At 43.7% G+C, this 16,460-nt stretch overlaps 1 protein-coding gene across 2 annotated transcripts in view; it reads right to left on the bottom strand.

The window, feature by feature from the left end:
- cyld (cylindromatosis (turban tumor syndrome)) overlaps nt 1-15,828 on the bottom strand; it is a 35,158-nt gene extending 19,330 nt beyond the window's left edge. Inside the window, exons 1-5 of one of the 2 annotated variants that reach the window (XM_080729668.1) lie at nt 15,463-15,828; nt 13,196-13,762; nt 8,327-8,647; nt 6,595-6,700; nt 3,122-3,223 (exon numbers count right to left, since the gene is read on the bottom strand). In XM_080729668.1, coding sequence (XP_080585794.1) covers nt 3,122-3,223; nt 6,595-6,700; nt 8,327-8,647; nt 13,196-13,687 — 1,021 coding nt within the window. In that variant the 5' untranslated portion in view covers nt 13,688-13,762; nt 15,463-15,828. The remainder of the gene's footprint in view (nt 1-3,121; nt 3,224-6,594; nt 6,701-8,326; nt 8,648-13,195; nt 13,763-15,462) is intronic. The other variant, XM_080729669.1, reaches the window with a different exon arrangement.
- Between the last annotated feature and the right edge of the window lie 632 nt (nt 15,829-16,460).

Here is a 16,460-nt window from a genome sequence, read left to right as displayed (position 1 = left end):
CCATGCTACACCAATATGTCCATGCAGATGGAATCTCGCGCTGAAGAGGACTGTGAAGTCAAAGGTCTTGATAGCAATCTACTGTGTGAAAATGCCAAACACATTGTTGTCCAAAACACCAGCTTGGATTGTATTGTAGAAAATGAACTGCAAATAAATGCAGCTAAATGACGTGTTAGTCAAAATTGTTAATACTATTTTGTCCCAGATGACCATAAAAATCTAGCCATCACGAGAACATTCACCCATATTATAATGCAGTTAATGTTTAGGTTCTGTTTGGGGTTCAGTGATGTGCTGGTCTGTAATACAATATTGTTGCTATCAGGCAGAAACATCCTATTTACAAATTTTAGACTTTTCATAAATCAATGCCCTACTTGATCGTACTACTGCATCACACAAAAGCATCAGATCTACAAGCTCGAAACTCGGTGCACAAGTGACATGTTTGAGCTTGTAGATTTGCTACTTTTGAATTTGAATCCTGAAAAGTAACAGTATTAGACATATGAGGTTTACACCTCACACAAATGTACTTCAAATCATAAACAGGAGCTTGCTATCAAGATCATTGTTTGAGGGTACATCTTGTCACGTCTCACATTTTACCTTCATCAATATACCATGTGCTTTTGGATTTGGGTTGAGCTGGTGGGTCAACAGAGCTGCCATTTAAAGTATAGTAAAACTCTGACTTGCTCCTACTGCCACACTGGTGACCTAAGCCTGTAAACAATAAAAGTACATGAAAGAAAAACAATAAGGTGGTCGGAGAGAGAGAGAGAGAGAGAGTGGCATAAGTATTTAGCCACATAGATAGAACATTGACAGTATATTGAGTGACAGGAGGAGACAACATCTAAATTACATACTGTGCTGCGACTAAATCTCAAACCGCAATTCATTTGATAATCCCATGCAGATTTCCACAGGCAGAAAGTCTCAGAAAAATGTGCACCACCAAGTTTGCGCGAGTTGAGTTCCATCACACAACAAAAGCAGAATAGTTTGGAAGGGAAGCACAAGGGTAGAAAAGTGATTATGAGTACCAAGGTGATTCCTAAATGATGAGAATACCACATGGGAACCCACAATAACTATAAAGACCAATCTTGAAGAATAGAATGGCTTTTATACAACGTTTACAGGCATGATTTGTAGAGTAACAATGTTTTCTTCAAAGCAGTATTGATACATTCAGTGTTCCCCCTAGGATGAAGTTGTAGCAGCGGTGGCGAATGTTTACGGTACGTCGAAAGAACTTTGCGCTCCAAATAAGAGCGCAATGTGCTCAGAAGAGCTGGAACAGATGAACCTGTCATGGGGAGAGGCGCAACATGCTGCCAGAGATCGAATGCAATGGAGATCGCTCATTGAAGCCTTATGTCCCATGGGGGACGAAGAGGAGTAAGTAAGTAAGTGCTCAGAAGAACAAGAATAATGCAAAACGTTGCTGTGGGGCAGAAACCTCCTATCGCCATATCGTTGTTGTCGGGTTGAAACCTTGTATGTCCAAAACCTTCCTTTCTTGTTATTTTAAAAACGATTTAAAAGAGTGAAAATAGCCGATCTACAAGAACACAACGCCTCGCATCGTGTGGCGTTGTGTTGTGTGCTTGTAGATCGGTTATTTTCACTACTTTTCTGGGACACTTTTGATGAAGCAAGGCTTTAATTAATGAAAAAAGAAGAGAAAAACATACAAATTTGAAACTTGGAGATGCAAGGTTTCTGCCTGACAGTGACGATATTCTTTTTTCGTAAAGTAATGCCCTAGCCTAGGGTCCCTTCACTTTTCGGGGTTTGATCCGGTCGGGAGCGGAAACCATTTTACACCATGTTGTAGTCCTAGACGGACTACACTATGGTCGGAACTATCAAACCGGATTCAGTTTTAACCCAAAATATTCCCCTGCACTCAAGGACATACTTTTAGGGCATACCTAATAAACGCCTTGATGCGGCGTAGTTTTGCTTTTGGAAAATTCGTTTGGTATATGCATCTTTTAGTCCAACTCGTAGCGACTGGCAAGACTACACTATAGGCTACTTGAGCATTTTAATAGGGATTGGGGAACAAACAAAACAAAGCGACGCCGCTTATTCTGCTTGTGGTTTCTGCCTAGAACGGATCAACGGCCCGTTGTAAAAAATAATTGTGATTATCTCAATTAGGCGATTATGAAATAATTGTGACGGGCCTCTCCTCACAAGTTTGTAACTGGATATGAATCGTCCATAATGGTAGCGCAAAATAATGTAATTTATAAGATGGAGTTGTCTTCCAATTGTTAAGAAACATTAAATAAAATAAGAAATAGAATAGAATTTACATAAACATCCGCACCGCTGCTGAATGCACATAGGGGAAACAATATCATTATTTTTCTTAAAAGAAAACAAAAACAAAAAATAGCAACAGTTGGCGAAGAACACCGTAAAAAGTACGGCTATTATATATATATTTGTGCGTTATAGAAATGAACAGACCAATCAGACTGCTGTAAACCTGTTGTATAACCACAGAATATGAAAAAGTTTTCTTCATGCAAGAAACCAATCACAAGAGATTCACAGGTTACACATTGCAGTCCCATTGAATTAACCCATTGTTCTACCAAGGCCTGTTCATATTGCTCCATTAGCCTACATTAAAATCATAATTTCAAATTTTTATGTTATTTTGCAAAAGCAAAGAATACATTGTCCAAATAAATTCATGTAATTTTGATTTAAACAATAGTTGCACCTGCATTTTTTGCTTTTCAGGAAAAGCAGTCAAAATGTACAAATACATCTATTGTAAAATTACAGTACAACCTAAATATTATATTAGTCATTATTTCAGTGTTGTTATCACACCACTTTGTCATGCACCCTGTTATTATGGTTGTGATGTCCTTGTATTGTTATTCTGCAATGATGCTACTCCCTTTCCTTGATTTTGAAAATTGAAAAAAGATACACTTTCTAAACTTTAAACAGATTTTTACAATAAAAACATAAGATTTCCACCTTTGCAGATTAACAAACTAAGTCTATTCAAGGGGATTTCCCCTTCTGTGTTGGGTTCCCCTCCCAGCAGACAGTGATGGGTTTATTAGATTTAGTGCGGTACCTTTATTCTTTGGCTTGCTTTGGCCAGAGGACGACTTGTCACTGCTGGTGCCCCTGGAGGCAAAACTGTGCTTTTGCAGCCTTTGGTCCTGCATGGAATATTCTGCACAGCCCAGAAATAACACCCACATTAGAGGAACACCCCTCCAGAGCAGCATACCTGTACATTTACAGTACCTACCTACCATTAGGGTTGGGATCCGGAACCAGAGGAACCGGATCCAACATTGGGGAACCGGAATCGGTTCCATTACATTTGGAACCGTTTCTGGAGCCGGTTTATCACATGGTCAGAGCTTGTATGAGGACGTCACGTCTGCTATACAATTACAATACCGGTGGTTCTCAAAGTCTCTAAGAGTGTACAAATGGAACCAAATGCATCTATACAGGTCAATTTGGTTCCCTTTAAACACTCTCAGAGTTACAGACCTGTTAGGGTCCATTTGTACACTCCGAGTTATAGTACAGATCTGTTAGGGTCCATTTTGAACCCCCTATAGGAATCGTTAAAGGGAACCGTTAAGGAATCAGACCGTTAAGAGGGAATCACTAAGGAACCGGAATTGTTCAAATCCCACCATACACACTGTGATTAAACACTCTGGGTCTATTAAATCAATAACAGGAGAATTTTTGACTAAAATACGTGAGTGTTCAAAAATATACAGTATAGTAGATCTACAAGCTCACAACACATCACATCAGATCCACAAGCTCAAAACGTGGTGGGACGCGCTTTGAGCTTGTCAATCTGCTACTTTTGAATTTGAATCTTGAAAACCTTCCACCAGACAGAGACAATAAAGGGTTTCAAGTGGTTAACTATTGACTTTATGTTAGTAAACCGTGGCTACTGTATTGTCTTGCTGCACAGAAAAGTCTACTGTTACTTCTTAGTCGAAACTAAGTCACAGGAATTTGACGACTAATCGATTAGTTGCTTTGATCAATAAAATGTGTGTTTCGGCGCTTACATGTATGCAGAGACCAGCCATTTCAGGTTGTTGAGGGTTGAGCTCAATCATTTGTCAAGAAACAATTCAGCGTGGAAAAAAGCTGTACTGCAATACTGTGCTGTATTATGTATGTATGTGCCGTGCTCACATATGCATTGCTGCATATGTGAGGCTCTGTAATGTGTCAGAACTGAGAAACTCAAAAAGTGATAATGTCTCTTGTAATGTTTGGTACTGCTCTCTGTTTGACACAACGACACGAACTCTAATAATTAGTCTCAAGCATTCAAAGTTTTACCAATGCATAAGAAACCCTCACTGTTGTCTCTGGTACAGCACTGATAAGCTTTTGTGTCCACTTGAGTATGAAGAGAGAGCATTAGTATATTGGATAGTTTAGCAGCCTGAAATGTGTTAAGGTTACACACCGGTGACGTGAATATGCGTAAAATAATTGGTCAAATTAAATAAAGTTCAATCGACCATGCTCTCTCTCTCTCTTTAAATTGGATAGTTAGCTTGCATTGATACGGAGAGAGGAGGAGTTCGCCAGCGAATGTTTGCAAAATTCGAGCGAATAAATAAAAGGCGCTTTTTCGCACTGCGGAAATTCGTGGCTGGTGTGGAAGCTTGCATTGACTTCATGAGGTTGAAAAAAACAGAATTATTCGCTGGTGTGTAAAGAACTTTACTGTATACCAGAAGTTTTTGCAGTCCAAACAATAGTGTGTTGTAAAAACAAAGGGAGATGGATGGTCTTATCATAGTTGATCGAGAAGCTAAAAAAAGCAGAGGCTTGTCGATCGGCTATTTTCTGTGGAGGTTCCCAAAAGAATACAAATGCTGGGATTTAAGTAGTTAAAAAAAACACATGAAACCTAGCGTCCCTATTCTTGGGTTGAAAATAGCGGATCTACAATTTCACAACGCTTTGTGTTTCGAGTTCATAGGTCAGCTTCTGTATTTCCGGCGAAGATACTTACATTTGGTGCAGTAGGGGGGGGAAAGGGAAGCCTGGTAAACCATAGCGGTCATGTGAATTCATGTGTGTCTTCTGCAGACTGGTCTGGCCCCAAACGCTGGTTGTGCGTTTTGCAGAAACCAAAAATTGGAAGAGCCAATCGGTGTCTGTCAATCACAGGGCCCTGAGCGCAGATGCTAATTGGCTTCCACATTTGGTTCCTGCAAAACACCCACCCAGCACTTGGAGCCAGAGCGGTCGGCAGAGGACACACGACCAGGATGGTTTACCAGGACCCGGACCCCCTGTTGAGTGGTTAAGGGTACAGTTACTACAGCCGATCTACAAGGTCACCAATCCTGATACTGTTCCAAATATGCCTCAAGTGACAGTGTTTGTGTTGTTGTTGTCGTTTTCTTTTTGTTTTATTTTTTCAAATAGTTTCGACCCAGTTTTAGCCTGTGCATTGATGTCACTAGACATAACAATAGGCAGAGGTCTCTGACCGTCTGGCTACGTTAGTCTATGATAACATCGCCTGCCAATTCAACATGCTCGTGTGAATGGACGCCGCTGATGGCCCACTACCGTCTACGGCGGGGGACACACAGCAAAACCTACAAGCGACTGCGACTGTCGGACGGCCACAGACACTCAACAACGGCCCGCCTGATGTTGGCTTGGTGTGTCAGGGCCATAAGGACAGCCTCCCATTCACACTATTAATGGACGGTGGCACAATAACAAGTAAGTGGACATAGTATGTCAGTCCCATGTGGTCTATGATGTCAGAAATCATCATGTCAGTCATCTTCATATTTGGGAAAAGTTACATTTTTGCATTTTCCCGTTCAAGTCAATGTAGAAAATGTATTCACTAATAGATTCATAAATTAATAAATTAAACAATAACGTATCTCTTAACGTAGAAAAATGCAAGCAGACAAGTCCCGATGAAGCCGGTATGATTTGACATATGACTCGAGTACGTGCCACCAAAACTGTGGGAAAATTAGTGTGTCAAAATAAAGTTTATCCGGAAAGATAGAAAGAAAGAAAAAGTTTGGTTGCACACTAATAATTATTTCTGTTTTGGGTTAGATTTGTCCCTTTACAGTAAGTATCTTTGCATCATTAAGTACACGTCACAAGGCCTGCCATGGATTGTACCATGCATTTGGGCTTCAAAGTGTAAAGAGTTTTAAGTAGAGTAGTATATTAGTAAAATAAACAATCACATTTTGCTTGAAGTGAGGGCTTCGTCAGGAGAGGAGGACAGGCGGAACACAAACAAATCAACAAGCTGACGTGGAGAACAAAGAGCCTGAGTATCTCACTTGACTTTCAAAAACAAGTGAGCCATCGACACAAAAGGCCCCCTGTTCCCGCTTGCAAGCCAAACACAACCCCGGCAGCGCTCAGACTCAGCTCTGCTGCAAACCAGAAAACACTGTGGAGCGCTGTTGATTCCTAACCTCTCAGAAATGCACCGATTTAAGTGATAAATGTGTTGCAAACGTTGACGCGGGAATTAAACAAGAGCTAAAAACTCACCTGGCATTACGTCACAGATGGGGACGAGGCGAGTGTGCTCCAAGCTGGCGAAGTTACACAGGAGTTTCCCGTCGAACACGCCGTCCCAGTCCCCGATCGGATTGTCCTGGAAGAGTTGGAGAAAGAGACGTAGTGTGACGCTCGCAGGCGTTCCTCATCTCGCTACCCCCCAAACATTTATCTCATCAAGATGGTTCTGCACGAGGGTCATCAGCCTGCCATGGCACCACCATTACTCAGTTTCTCCCCCAGGCTTAAGTATATTAGCTAATGCACCATCAGTAAAGGAAAAAAAAATCTCTCTCTCTCTATCTACCCATCTATTCAAACATGGTACTTTGGCTAGATTCCAAGCACTGCCAAAACATCCCAGCTCCTCTTATCCACTCCACGTAAGCAATGGAACCTCATGCCACCCAAAATGCACCTCTCCCCCTGCAAAACGCTGCCGCCACAGTTTACCCCTCCCCTAGTTTGAGGCTCCTTTTCTCCACCGGGACCACGAGTCTGAGCCGTGTGTGTACGAGGCTGGCCGGTGCAGCTGCTGTAGTAGTAGCTATCTAGCAAAGACAGGGCGAGGCTGGGGAGTGAAGCAGAGAGAGCAGTGGGCTCTCCTAGGCTGCCCGCTGGCCCTCTGCCACGTTGTTGGGTCATAACAGTGCTCAAGTCTTTACCTCACTCCCCGCGTGACTGCCTTGCCTTCGTGTGGGAGGGAGGCTCAGATGCTGCGAGTGGGCAGAGGCTGCTGCTGCTACGGCTGCTGCTTTCTGCTGCTAACGGCCAGCAGTAAAATGTCTCACTTATATGCATATGAATCTTTTTGCTATGACCAGGCATCTTAAAACTCCTGCCTGGCAAAACTAAGCAGGCGTAAATGCCAGTTGCTCAGGCCCGCAAAACACGCTGCAAGTCTAACCTTTTGTGCCATGATGTAACAACTTCTCTGCACCGGTAATAAAACACATTGCTCTAAGCAGGTTTGTGAATTTGCTTGAATCTCCAATCCAATCTAACAAAACAGATTCACTCTGCTTTGATAAAGTGATGATCCCATTTTCCATTAATTTGTGAAGAAACCAATATTGGAGTTCACAAATGCTAAGGCTCTGGCTACAGTACATTTATTATGTAACAGTTTAGCCCATATAACATTAATTGTGCCTTGTTACTGGTCCCCCAGACACCCAGCTTTGTCCCCTTTGTTTTCTTTTTTGTATCCTATACGGTTTGCCTTCCGTACTGTACAGTACATACAGTATATACAGGACATTTCTGGATTCTGCATGGCAGAATTGACAATAGGTTTCATGGCCTTGTGTTGTGATTTGACGGTGAAACATTGAGTTATTACAGAAAGAGTGACACACAGACAGCCTCAATAGTTTTGCATTCACTCTGTGGCTCAACTAATACAGACTGCAGTGAGAGTGTTATAGAACAGTGACAATCTCACACAAGTTCAAGTTTTACTAGGCACAACACCTGCATGGAATTACATCAGGGATGTGACTACTGCAACTACCGTGTTTCCTTTGAAGCCGCTTTTGAAACTGTTCACTTGGTGCTAACCAAAGAAGTGCATCAAAAACCTTAGATCGTTGACTTGGACTTCAGCAATGTGGTAAAAACACAAGTTCAATTAGAGGTCACTCCACCATCTCTACCACTTTCCCACTCTCTCTCTCTGCCTGACACATTTTCTGCGTCACCACGTCTCTAATCCCTCTCTCACCATGTCAACGCCTACGTAGTACCCCAGGCTCTCGTTGCCAGGCAGCAGGTCACAGAAGATGATGGTGCCCCTCTCTGGGCCCTCGCGAGTCTGCACCAGAACCCGGGAGTTGATCTCCAGCCGCGGGAAGTCCTGCAACAACTCCTCCTCCACCAGATTGACGTGGTCCACCTCCAGCTCTCCCAGCTCCTCCTCGTCCTCCTCGTCCTCCCACAGCTCCAGCTTGTCCAGGGCCACGAACACGCCGCACTCGTCCTCGCAGCGGAAGAGCTGGCGGCCCTGGTAGGAGCCCTCCGTGAAGCCCTGGCCCCGGCCCTCCTCCTGGTGATGGAGGGAGGAGAATGTGAGTGAAGTGATATAGAGAAAGACAGTAAATGACACAACGGGATAAGACAGGGGAAAGCAAGACAGTGGGATTGTGACACCTGCCAAGGCTGCCATATTACCGTCATTAACACGTTGCAAGCCGCGGCAGAACCCTCTGAACAGAGGTAGCGCCGAAGAAATAAGCCATTTATTTACAAACATGTTTTAAAAAAACAAAGCCCACATGATAACAACACGTACTGGAGTGCTCGACACAGCGTACATATTCATCCTGCAGAGGTCGGCGATCTTACTTTGGCGAGGCGGAGGGGAGATCAATTCCATTCGTTTACGTGCGGCGAAGCAGGGAAAGGAGCGATAGAGAAGCGGCGCCCGAACGTGATTGAAACCGCGATCCACGAACAGAGACAAAGACCAGCCATCTTGTTTGAGCTTCTTGCTGAGTTTCAACACTGGGGAGAGGATGAGGCTCCTCCTGGCCAGCCATCCATCCAGAATGTGAGTCAACGGCGTGGCCTGCTGGATATTAGGAGTATCACACCCAGCACCAGAAAATGACTGTCAGAGCATATTAACCCTTTCAGATCGCTCCAAAAAGACACAGAGAAGAATTTCCGATGATTTTTTTTTTTTTATTATAATTTATATCAAAAGTCCGGGAATAGACGGCGTGGCTGATGGGACCCAGTAGGAAGTCCGAGGGAGTACGGCCAGGCTTAGAAGGTGTTAACAGTAACAGGGTACTATTGTATAAAACTGCATGTCTTGAGTGACAAGATGTACTTTAGATAGCATGTTATGTAGACCGATGCCAGTTTTACTCTTACTGCTGCTGCTACTACAACGCCATAACTTGATCAAATAGCACTGTCATTGTCAGGATCAATAAAGCTTTATCTTGTATCACGCACGCACGATGAGCGTTTAGGGGTTCAGTGTCTCAGTCAAAGACACTTTGACATGAAGCCAGGAGGCGGCAGGAATCGAACCAGAAACCTTCCGGGTCCCAGACGGCTGCTCTACCTCCTGAGCCACTGCCGCCCACAGGTCTGGTCTGCGAGTACAAGGGCTTGATTCATGCAGTTGGCATTGTTGCATGTGTAGCTGTACCTGACCATACACGACACAAAGAGTTGATAATGACCATTTAAGGGATGTTCACAGACACGCAACCCAAACTACTGTGCTCTATATCAGTGTTTCTCAACCTGTGGGTCAGGACCCACAGGGAGGTCCCCACGTGACTTTTGGGGGGTTCCCAGATGACAGTGAATTGACAATTTAAGGACTTTTAAGACCTCTTTAATACCAAAAAGAAAAAAAAGAAAGAAAGATCAATTAAATGAAAATAAACCATTGCTGGGTTGAGAACCACTGCTTTATATAATAGTTATTACAATTATTAGGCATATATGCTCTAGCCTGATAAATCAGTCCGCACATCACCACCCCCAACGAAGTGTGTGATAGAGTCTGACGCTTGCAGTAAGGCTATATATGCTCTTATCCACAGCAACTTAAAAGTGCAACTGAGCTGTAATATTGCATTTTGTTTTTGCATAGATCCTAGAAAGACCATGAAAGAGAGTGCCAGCCTGCCAGGATGCATGCATTACAGCGGAGAACAACTCAAAACGTGTTCTGTATTAAACCTCTGTAATAACTACTTATTCTCAATACAATGCAAAAATCTCCTAATTCCTTTCATATGCCCCCTCCAAACGCATTTTAATTATAAACCCTCAAAAATGTTATATACTGAATAACATGTTTTTTTTTTGCACCAGAAATGTTCAAAGCCCTACTGAAAATGGTTTAACACAACGTCTACAACTTCTGAATAGGCAAATAGGAAATTCTGCCATGCACTCATGCCCAACGTCTGCGTTTCACTTGGAAACATTGGTTAAATAATAGTACTTTATATGTTTGAACCTCAAACTCTTAGTCCAAAGAGGATAGGGCTGGGCAATATATTGATATTAAATATCGGTATTGTGATACAAGACTAGATAGATATTGCCTGAGATTTTGGATATTGTTATGTTACTTGTGATATGGCATAAGGGTTGTCTTTCCTGGTGTTAATCACTTTGTTTGAAATTAATTTATATGCGCTTGGGTGGCGCAGTGGTAAAGTCCCTGCCCACCACCACGGAAGGTTGTGGGTTGGAATCCCCTGTGGTGCAACCGGCTATGTCGAGCGTCTGTGCGAACACAATTGGTCCGTGTTTGGGGGAGGGAAGCCGGACGGGGAGAGTGATACTGGTCATCGCATGTATTCCTACGGGCTGGAGCGGCACCTGTCAGCAGGGAATGTTGGGCGGGAGGAGTAGGACGAAGGCTCTACGTCCTCCTGGTGGGAGCTCCTCACTTAGTCCAGTAAAAATAAAGCTGAGGTTGGAAAAAATTGTGTTATTTAGTTTTTCAACTGATTCTGACAGGAAATTAGGTCTACTAGCCAGGATAAAAAATCTACCATAATCTGCTCACTGCAAATACCCACAGTGGCCAAATCAAGTTGGGCTCCCATCGACTTTCTATACAGGAGGAAAATACCCAGAAAAAAATCTGCTTTAAGTAGGATGTGAGGGGTCTAACTAGGGGTTTGTCATGATGCTGAATCCATTGCAAGCATTTGTTTTGCACAAAAAACATTCATTGGCCCCAGAAAACGCCCACAAAACTGATGAAAAGTGATGACTCATCACTTTTCATCACTAAACCATCATTTTCTGGTGCCATTTTTAGCCCAAGGAATGTTTTTTGTGCAAAACAAATGCTTGTAATGGATTCAGCATCATGACAAACCCCTAGTTAGACCCCTCACATCCTACTTAAAGCAGATTTTTTTCTGGGTATTTTCCTCCTGTATAGAAAGTCGATGGGAGCCCAACTTGATTTGGCCACTGTGGGTATTTGCAGTGAGCAGATTATGGTAGATTTTTTATCATGGCTAGTAGACCTAATTTCCTGTCAGAATCAGTTGAGAAACTAAATAACACAATTTTTTCCAACCTGAGTGGATTTTTTTCCTAGAATTACTAGACTAACTGGCAGCAGTAAGATACAACATAGTCGGGGGCGTTAGGGATATTTCGCGCTATATTAGTCTAAAAGCGCCAAATTTTGCACAGATGTAGCCCAGGGCATGCTCTAATGATTTAGCTAGGGTGCCCGAGTCGGCGACCTTCGGGGTCGCCACAGTGGCCAAATCAATTTGGGCTCCCATCGACTTTCTATACAGGAGGAAAATACCCAGAAAAAAGCTTTAAGTAGGATGTGAGGGGTCTAACTAGGGGTTTGTCGTGATGCTGAATCCATTGCAAGCATTTGTTTTGCACAAAAAACATTCCTTGGGCTATAAATGGCCCCAGAAAACACCCACAAAACGGTGAAAAGTGATGACTCATCACTTTTCATCACTAAACCATTGTTTTCTGGGGCCATTTATAGCCCAAGGAATGTTTTTTGTGCAAAGCAAATGCTTGCAATGGATTCAGCATCATGACAAACCCCTAGTTAGACCCCTCACATCCTACTTAAATACCCAGAAAATAAATGTTTTTCTGGGTATTTTCCTCCTGTATAGAAAGTCGATGGGAGCCCAACTTGATTTGGCCGCTGTTGCGACCCCAAAGGTCGCCGACTCGGGCACCCTAGCTAAATCATTAGAGCAAGCCCTGGGCTACATCTGTGCAAAATTAGGCGCTTTTAGACTAATATAGCGCGAAATGGCCATGTTATCTCCCTAACGCCCCGACTAACAGCAGTGACAACACAGAAATGTGTGTGGGGAGGAATTGGTACAACAACTAAATTGGGGCGAAAAAGGGGTAAAAATAATTGGCTAAAAAAAATCCTCTGGGACTGGGACTCAAATTAAAAAAGGCATTTATGGCACGCATAAATAAGTGCTGGTCATAATTCATCATAAGTCTTAGCAGAACAGCAAATCATAGCTACCCACATTATATCACCCACAACAGACATTTAGATAAGAAAAATGACAAAAGTAGTGCCAGGGCATATCTCAATTATCACGATCAGCAGTTGGAGAAGAAGAATGTGCTAAGCCTTAGCCCATTATACTGAGCAAGAGAGTTGAGTTGCATGTGTCCAAGCAGCAGCCCACTCATGGAGCCTACAGCCTCCACTCTATGAGAGAAACCCAACATTGTGCTACAATAAGCAACGCTTTGTATGGCAGAGCTTTAGCCATGTCCCTGGCTAGTATAGATGTTGCATGACAGATTTGGATGATGACATTTTGGACTGTGACAAAGCATGATACAAATTAATATGCATCCAACAAGAGGGATTCTTCTTTGATTTTATTTAACAGTGGCCTCATTAAGACTGCATCTATGATATATAAAAAGAAAGAAAGAAGAAATGTAATCTAATCAGGCTTGTGTTTAAGAAGAAATTATACAATGTTCTTTCTGCAGAGAGCACCATGCTGAACACGTACAGAGCAAAAATGAAAAACAAACAACACAGTTACAGAAGGTACAAGTGAGTGACAGAGAGGGTTCTCACCAGCAGCTCCACCCCGAACCAGATCCCAGAGAGAGCCCTGTCAGGAAGCAGCGAGCCCTTGAAGCGAACCACCCCGGGCAGTGGCTCGTCCCCAGACCGCAGCTGGACACGCACCTTGGAGCCGCAGTCGATGTCACGCGCACGCTCCAGCCGGGGCTTGTTGCGCAGCAGGGCGTAGCGCTCCTCGCAGTTGGTGATGGGGAAGAGCAGCTCGGCCAGCTTCTCGTCCAGCTCCAGGACGTCGCGCTCGTCCAGGCTGAGCACCACGTTGGTCTGGTCCAGGATGCGGAGGCTCCGCTTGCCCTTGCTGGGAGGCAGCGTGCGACCCAGGTTGTTGCGCTCCTGGCAGGCTTGGCCCAGGCTGCCGCGGGGGATCCTCAGGGTCTTCTGGGGAGGCTTCTCCACAGTGCACTCCTTCACCACCATGTAGAAGCGCCAGTCCTCCCTGAAGCCCCCGCTGGGCTTCTCCTGGCTCCATAGCGATGAGCTCATGGCTGCATGCTCCACGTAGGGATGGGCGGGCGGCGGGCGGGAGTTCACGTCGCCAAGGCAAGCTTGACCTGTGGTCTGGAGAAACCCAATGCTGAATTAGGACTGTCATGGTCGCAAAATACAAAGAATTGCAATCAGACAATTATATATTAACAATGATGTAATAGTTGTGACAGGGCCAGGGCTATAACGAAATGGACTTTTGCTAAACTACTTAAATCGTCTTTACATAACAAAGGCAGAAGAAATAGCTCCCTGACTACTTTGTTGTAAAATGTGACAGTGGTTCATGTATTACGTTTTTCTTTTTTTTCCCAACATTTCAGTAAAACATCCACATCATGGTCATTGGTCACTGTTGAATTTATTTCAAGCCAGCAAAAAAATACTATATACTCAACAGTGTGTAATGGATCTATCAACTCCAGTATATTAGTTTAATCTTGCTGATTTCTAAATTGTAGAAATACCAACCCAGTAAAAGTTATGTGACTGTTATTATAACAATAGGTAGAAAATAGGAGGATGGTACTATAGACAAATCCAACAGATTGTTTTGAGGAATCAACAGGTACAGTAAATGTTAATGTCAAAGGATGTAGAATGCAATTAGTGAAAAATGTGGCCACTAGGGTTAGGATCCTTTAGGATTTTAACAATTCCGGATTCTCTCAGAGCTATGATGGTCCATGAAATGTAAAAGTTTGAGATTCACCGGTATAGTAATTGTATAGCAGACATGAAGTAAGTCCATATGCCAGCTCTGATAGTGTGAGAAAAAAAAATGGTTCCAAATGTGATGGAACCAATACCGGATCTGGTTCTTCAGATTCTGGATCCCAACCCTAGAACGGAGCATTGGAAGTATAGGATTTCCTTTAAAATACAGTACAATAACACCACAAACCAATACCGATGCACTTAGGTTCCTGTGACTTGCTGATCCGATTACAGATCTTACTGTACTTAGATAGTTTACAGTACAGTCCTATTGTTTCATTGAGATGAGGCTCAGTTACCCCTCAGATCGAATGCTCTCATCTTATTGGGCATTCAACACATCATGTGTGATAGCATACTCTTCTTTTAGGAACCGTTGATGACTCTGATCTGATGCCTCATCTCAAGAAACATACACAAATATCTACTGTCTGTCTGCTTTGCATGTTCACCCAGTAGTCTGTGAGAAACCAGCTGCATGGCCCCTTCCTTCCGACAAATGATTCAGACAACAGCCATCTGGATTTCCCCTTGGCTCTGGGTGTGATATGACAGTAGGGTCAGATAGATAGCATGATCAGACATAGGGTTGCATTAAGATCGAGAGTATAGAGTACAGAGCCTGAGAGATGACAGGTGCCTGTCATCTTCTGTATATCTGTCATACGTCAACTATGACAGTGCAGGCAGTTGATGCAGAAGTCATGTTGTTGTTTTGTTTTTTTTGACTGGTCTGGCATACACTGACTGATTATTCATGCATTAGCTAACGCTGTAGTAGTTTGCTGAAGCCATCATTTCAGGTGTGTGTGTATGTGTGTGTGTGTGTGTGTGTGTGTGTGTGTGTGTGTGTGTGTGTGTGTGTGTGTGTGTGTGTTCCCTTTCCCAGTCAAGGTGGTAATAATTCAGGGCCCTGCAAGAGGAGGAGGAGGAAGTAGCTATAGCTTATAGAAGGTAACAGCGAATGTCGGGCAAAACCACACGCACACACACACATAATGTGTCAGTGAGGGTGTGTCTGTGGAATGACAACAACTGCAGCAGGCTTGCCTTACCTTAGCGTACCCTTCAGTGGAAGAAGTCAGGGGTTCGGGGCGGCTGTCATAATGTCAACTATGTGTCCCAATGAAGCGTCGGACGGCTTGTTGAGAGAGAGAGAGAGAGAGAGAGAGAGAGAGAGAGAGAGAGAGAGAGACAGACAGACAGAGAGAGAGTGAGAGAGAGAGAGAGCTGAGAGAGAGCGCTTAGAGAGGGGAGATTCCACTGGCTGATGCAGAGCAGCTAACCAGCTAACTACTAGCTACCGCTAGCTGTTGAACAGCGAGCAGCAGGGAGCGCTTCTGCGCCGGCCTCAACGCAGCAAAGTACCGTCAGCATTTATTTATTAGCCGCTGTTCCCAAACGGAGACAAAAAAAGCTCTACTGTTGGTTAGGTATGAAATAGATTATTTAGACAAGATGACACACAACTCAACCATCATCGTGGAGCTGTGACGTGTTTGTGGCTCACTGCGCGGCCATTGGCCAGAGCGGTCTGTCCTCGGGTTCTGATTGGTTCCTCGCGGCGTCTGTCATTGAGTCGCGCCCTATGGGGCTTTCCCCGCCACCGCGTCATCAGAGCGGACGGATAGGTTGAAGTGTAGCTACAGAGATGCTCTACTGCACTGTTTGTCTGTTTCCCCATAGAGTATATATGTGTTTCCCAGACTTTTTCATATCAAGGACCCCCAAATTGACTCTTATTAGCCCGCGGACCCCCATTTGAAAAGATATGCCAGGGACCCCTATAAGAGAAGATTTATACGGCTCTAGCATTTTAATTTCAAGGACCCCCAGTTTGACATGCATTAGGCTATGGACCCCCATAATGGTATTTCTATCTCTGAGACCCCAATCTATATTGTAAAAAATCAATGTTAATTTAATTCAAATGGTCTGGAGGAGTGTACAAATTTTGGTTCCATTTGTACACTCATACGTACCCATAGGGTCCATTTGGTTCCTCATATCATCAGCTGAACTCCCTCAAGGACGCCTGGGGGCCCCTGGACCC

This window comes from Nannobrachium achirus, assembly GCF_963921795.1.
Source record: "Nannobrachium achirus genome assembly, chromosome: 7".
Classification (NCBI taxonomy): domain Eukaryota; kingdom Metazoa; phylum Chordata; class Actinopteri; order Myctophiformes; family Myctophidae; genus Nannobrachium; species Nannobrachium achirus.
The sequence above is the reverse complement of the archived record's forward strand: the minus strand, read 5'-3'. Positions and strand labels throughout refer to the sequence as shown.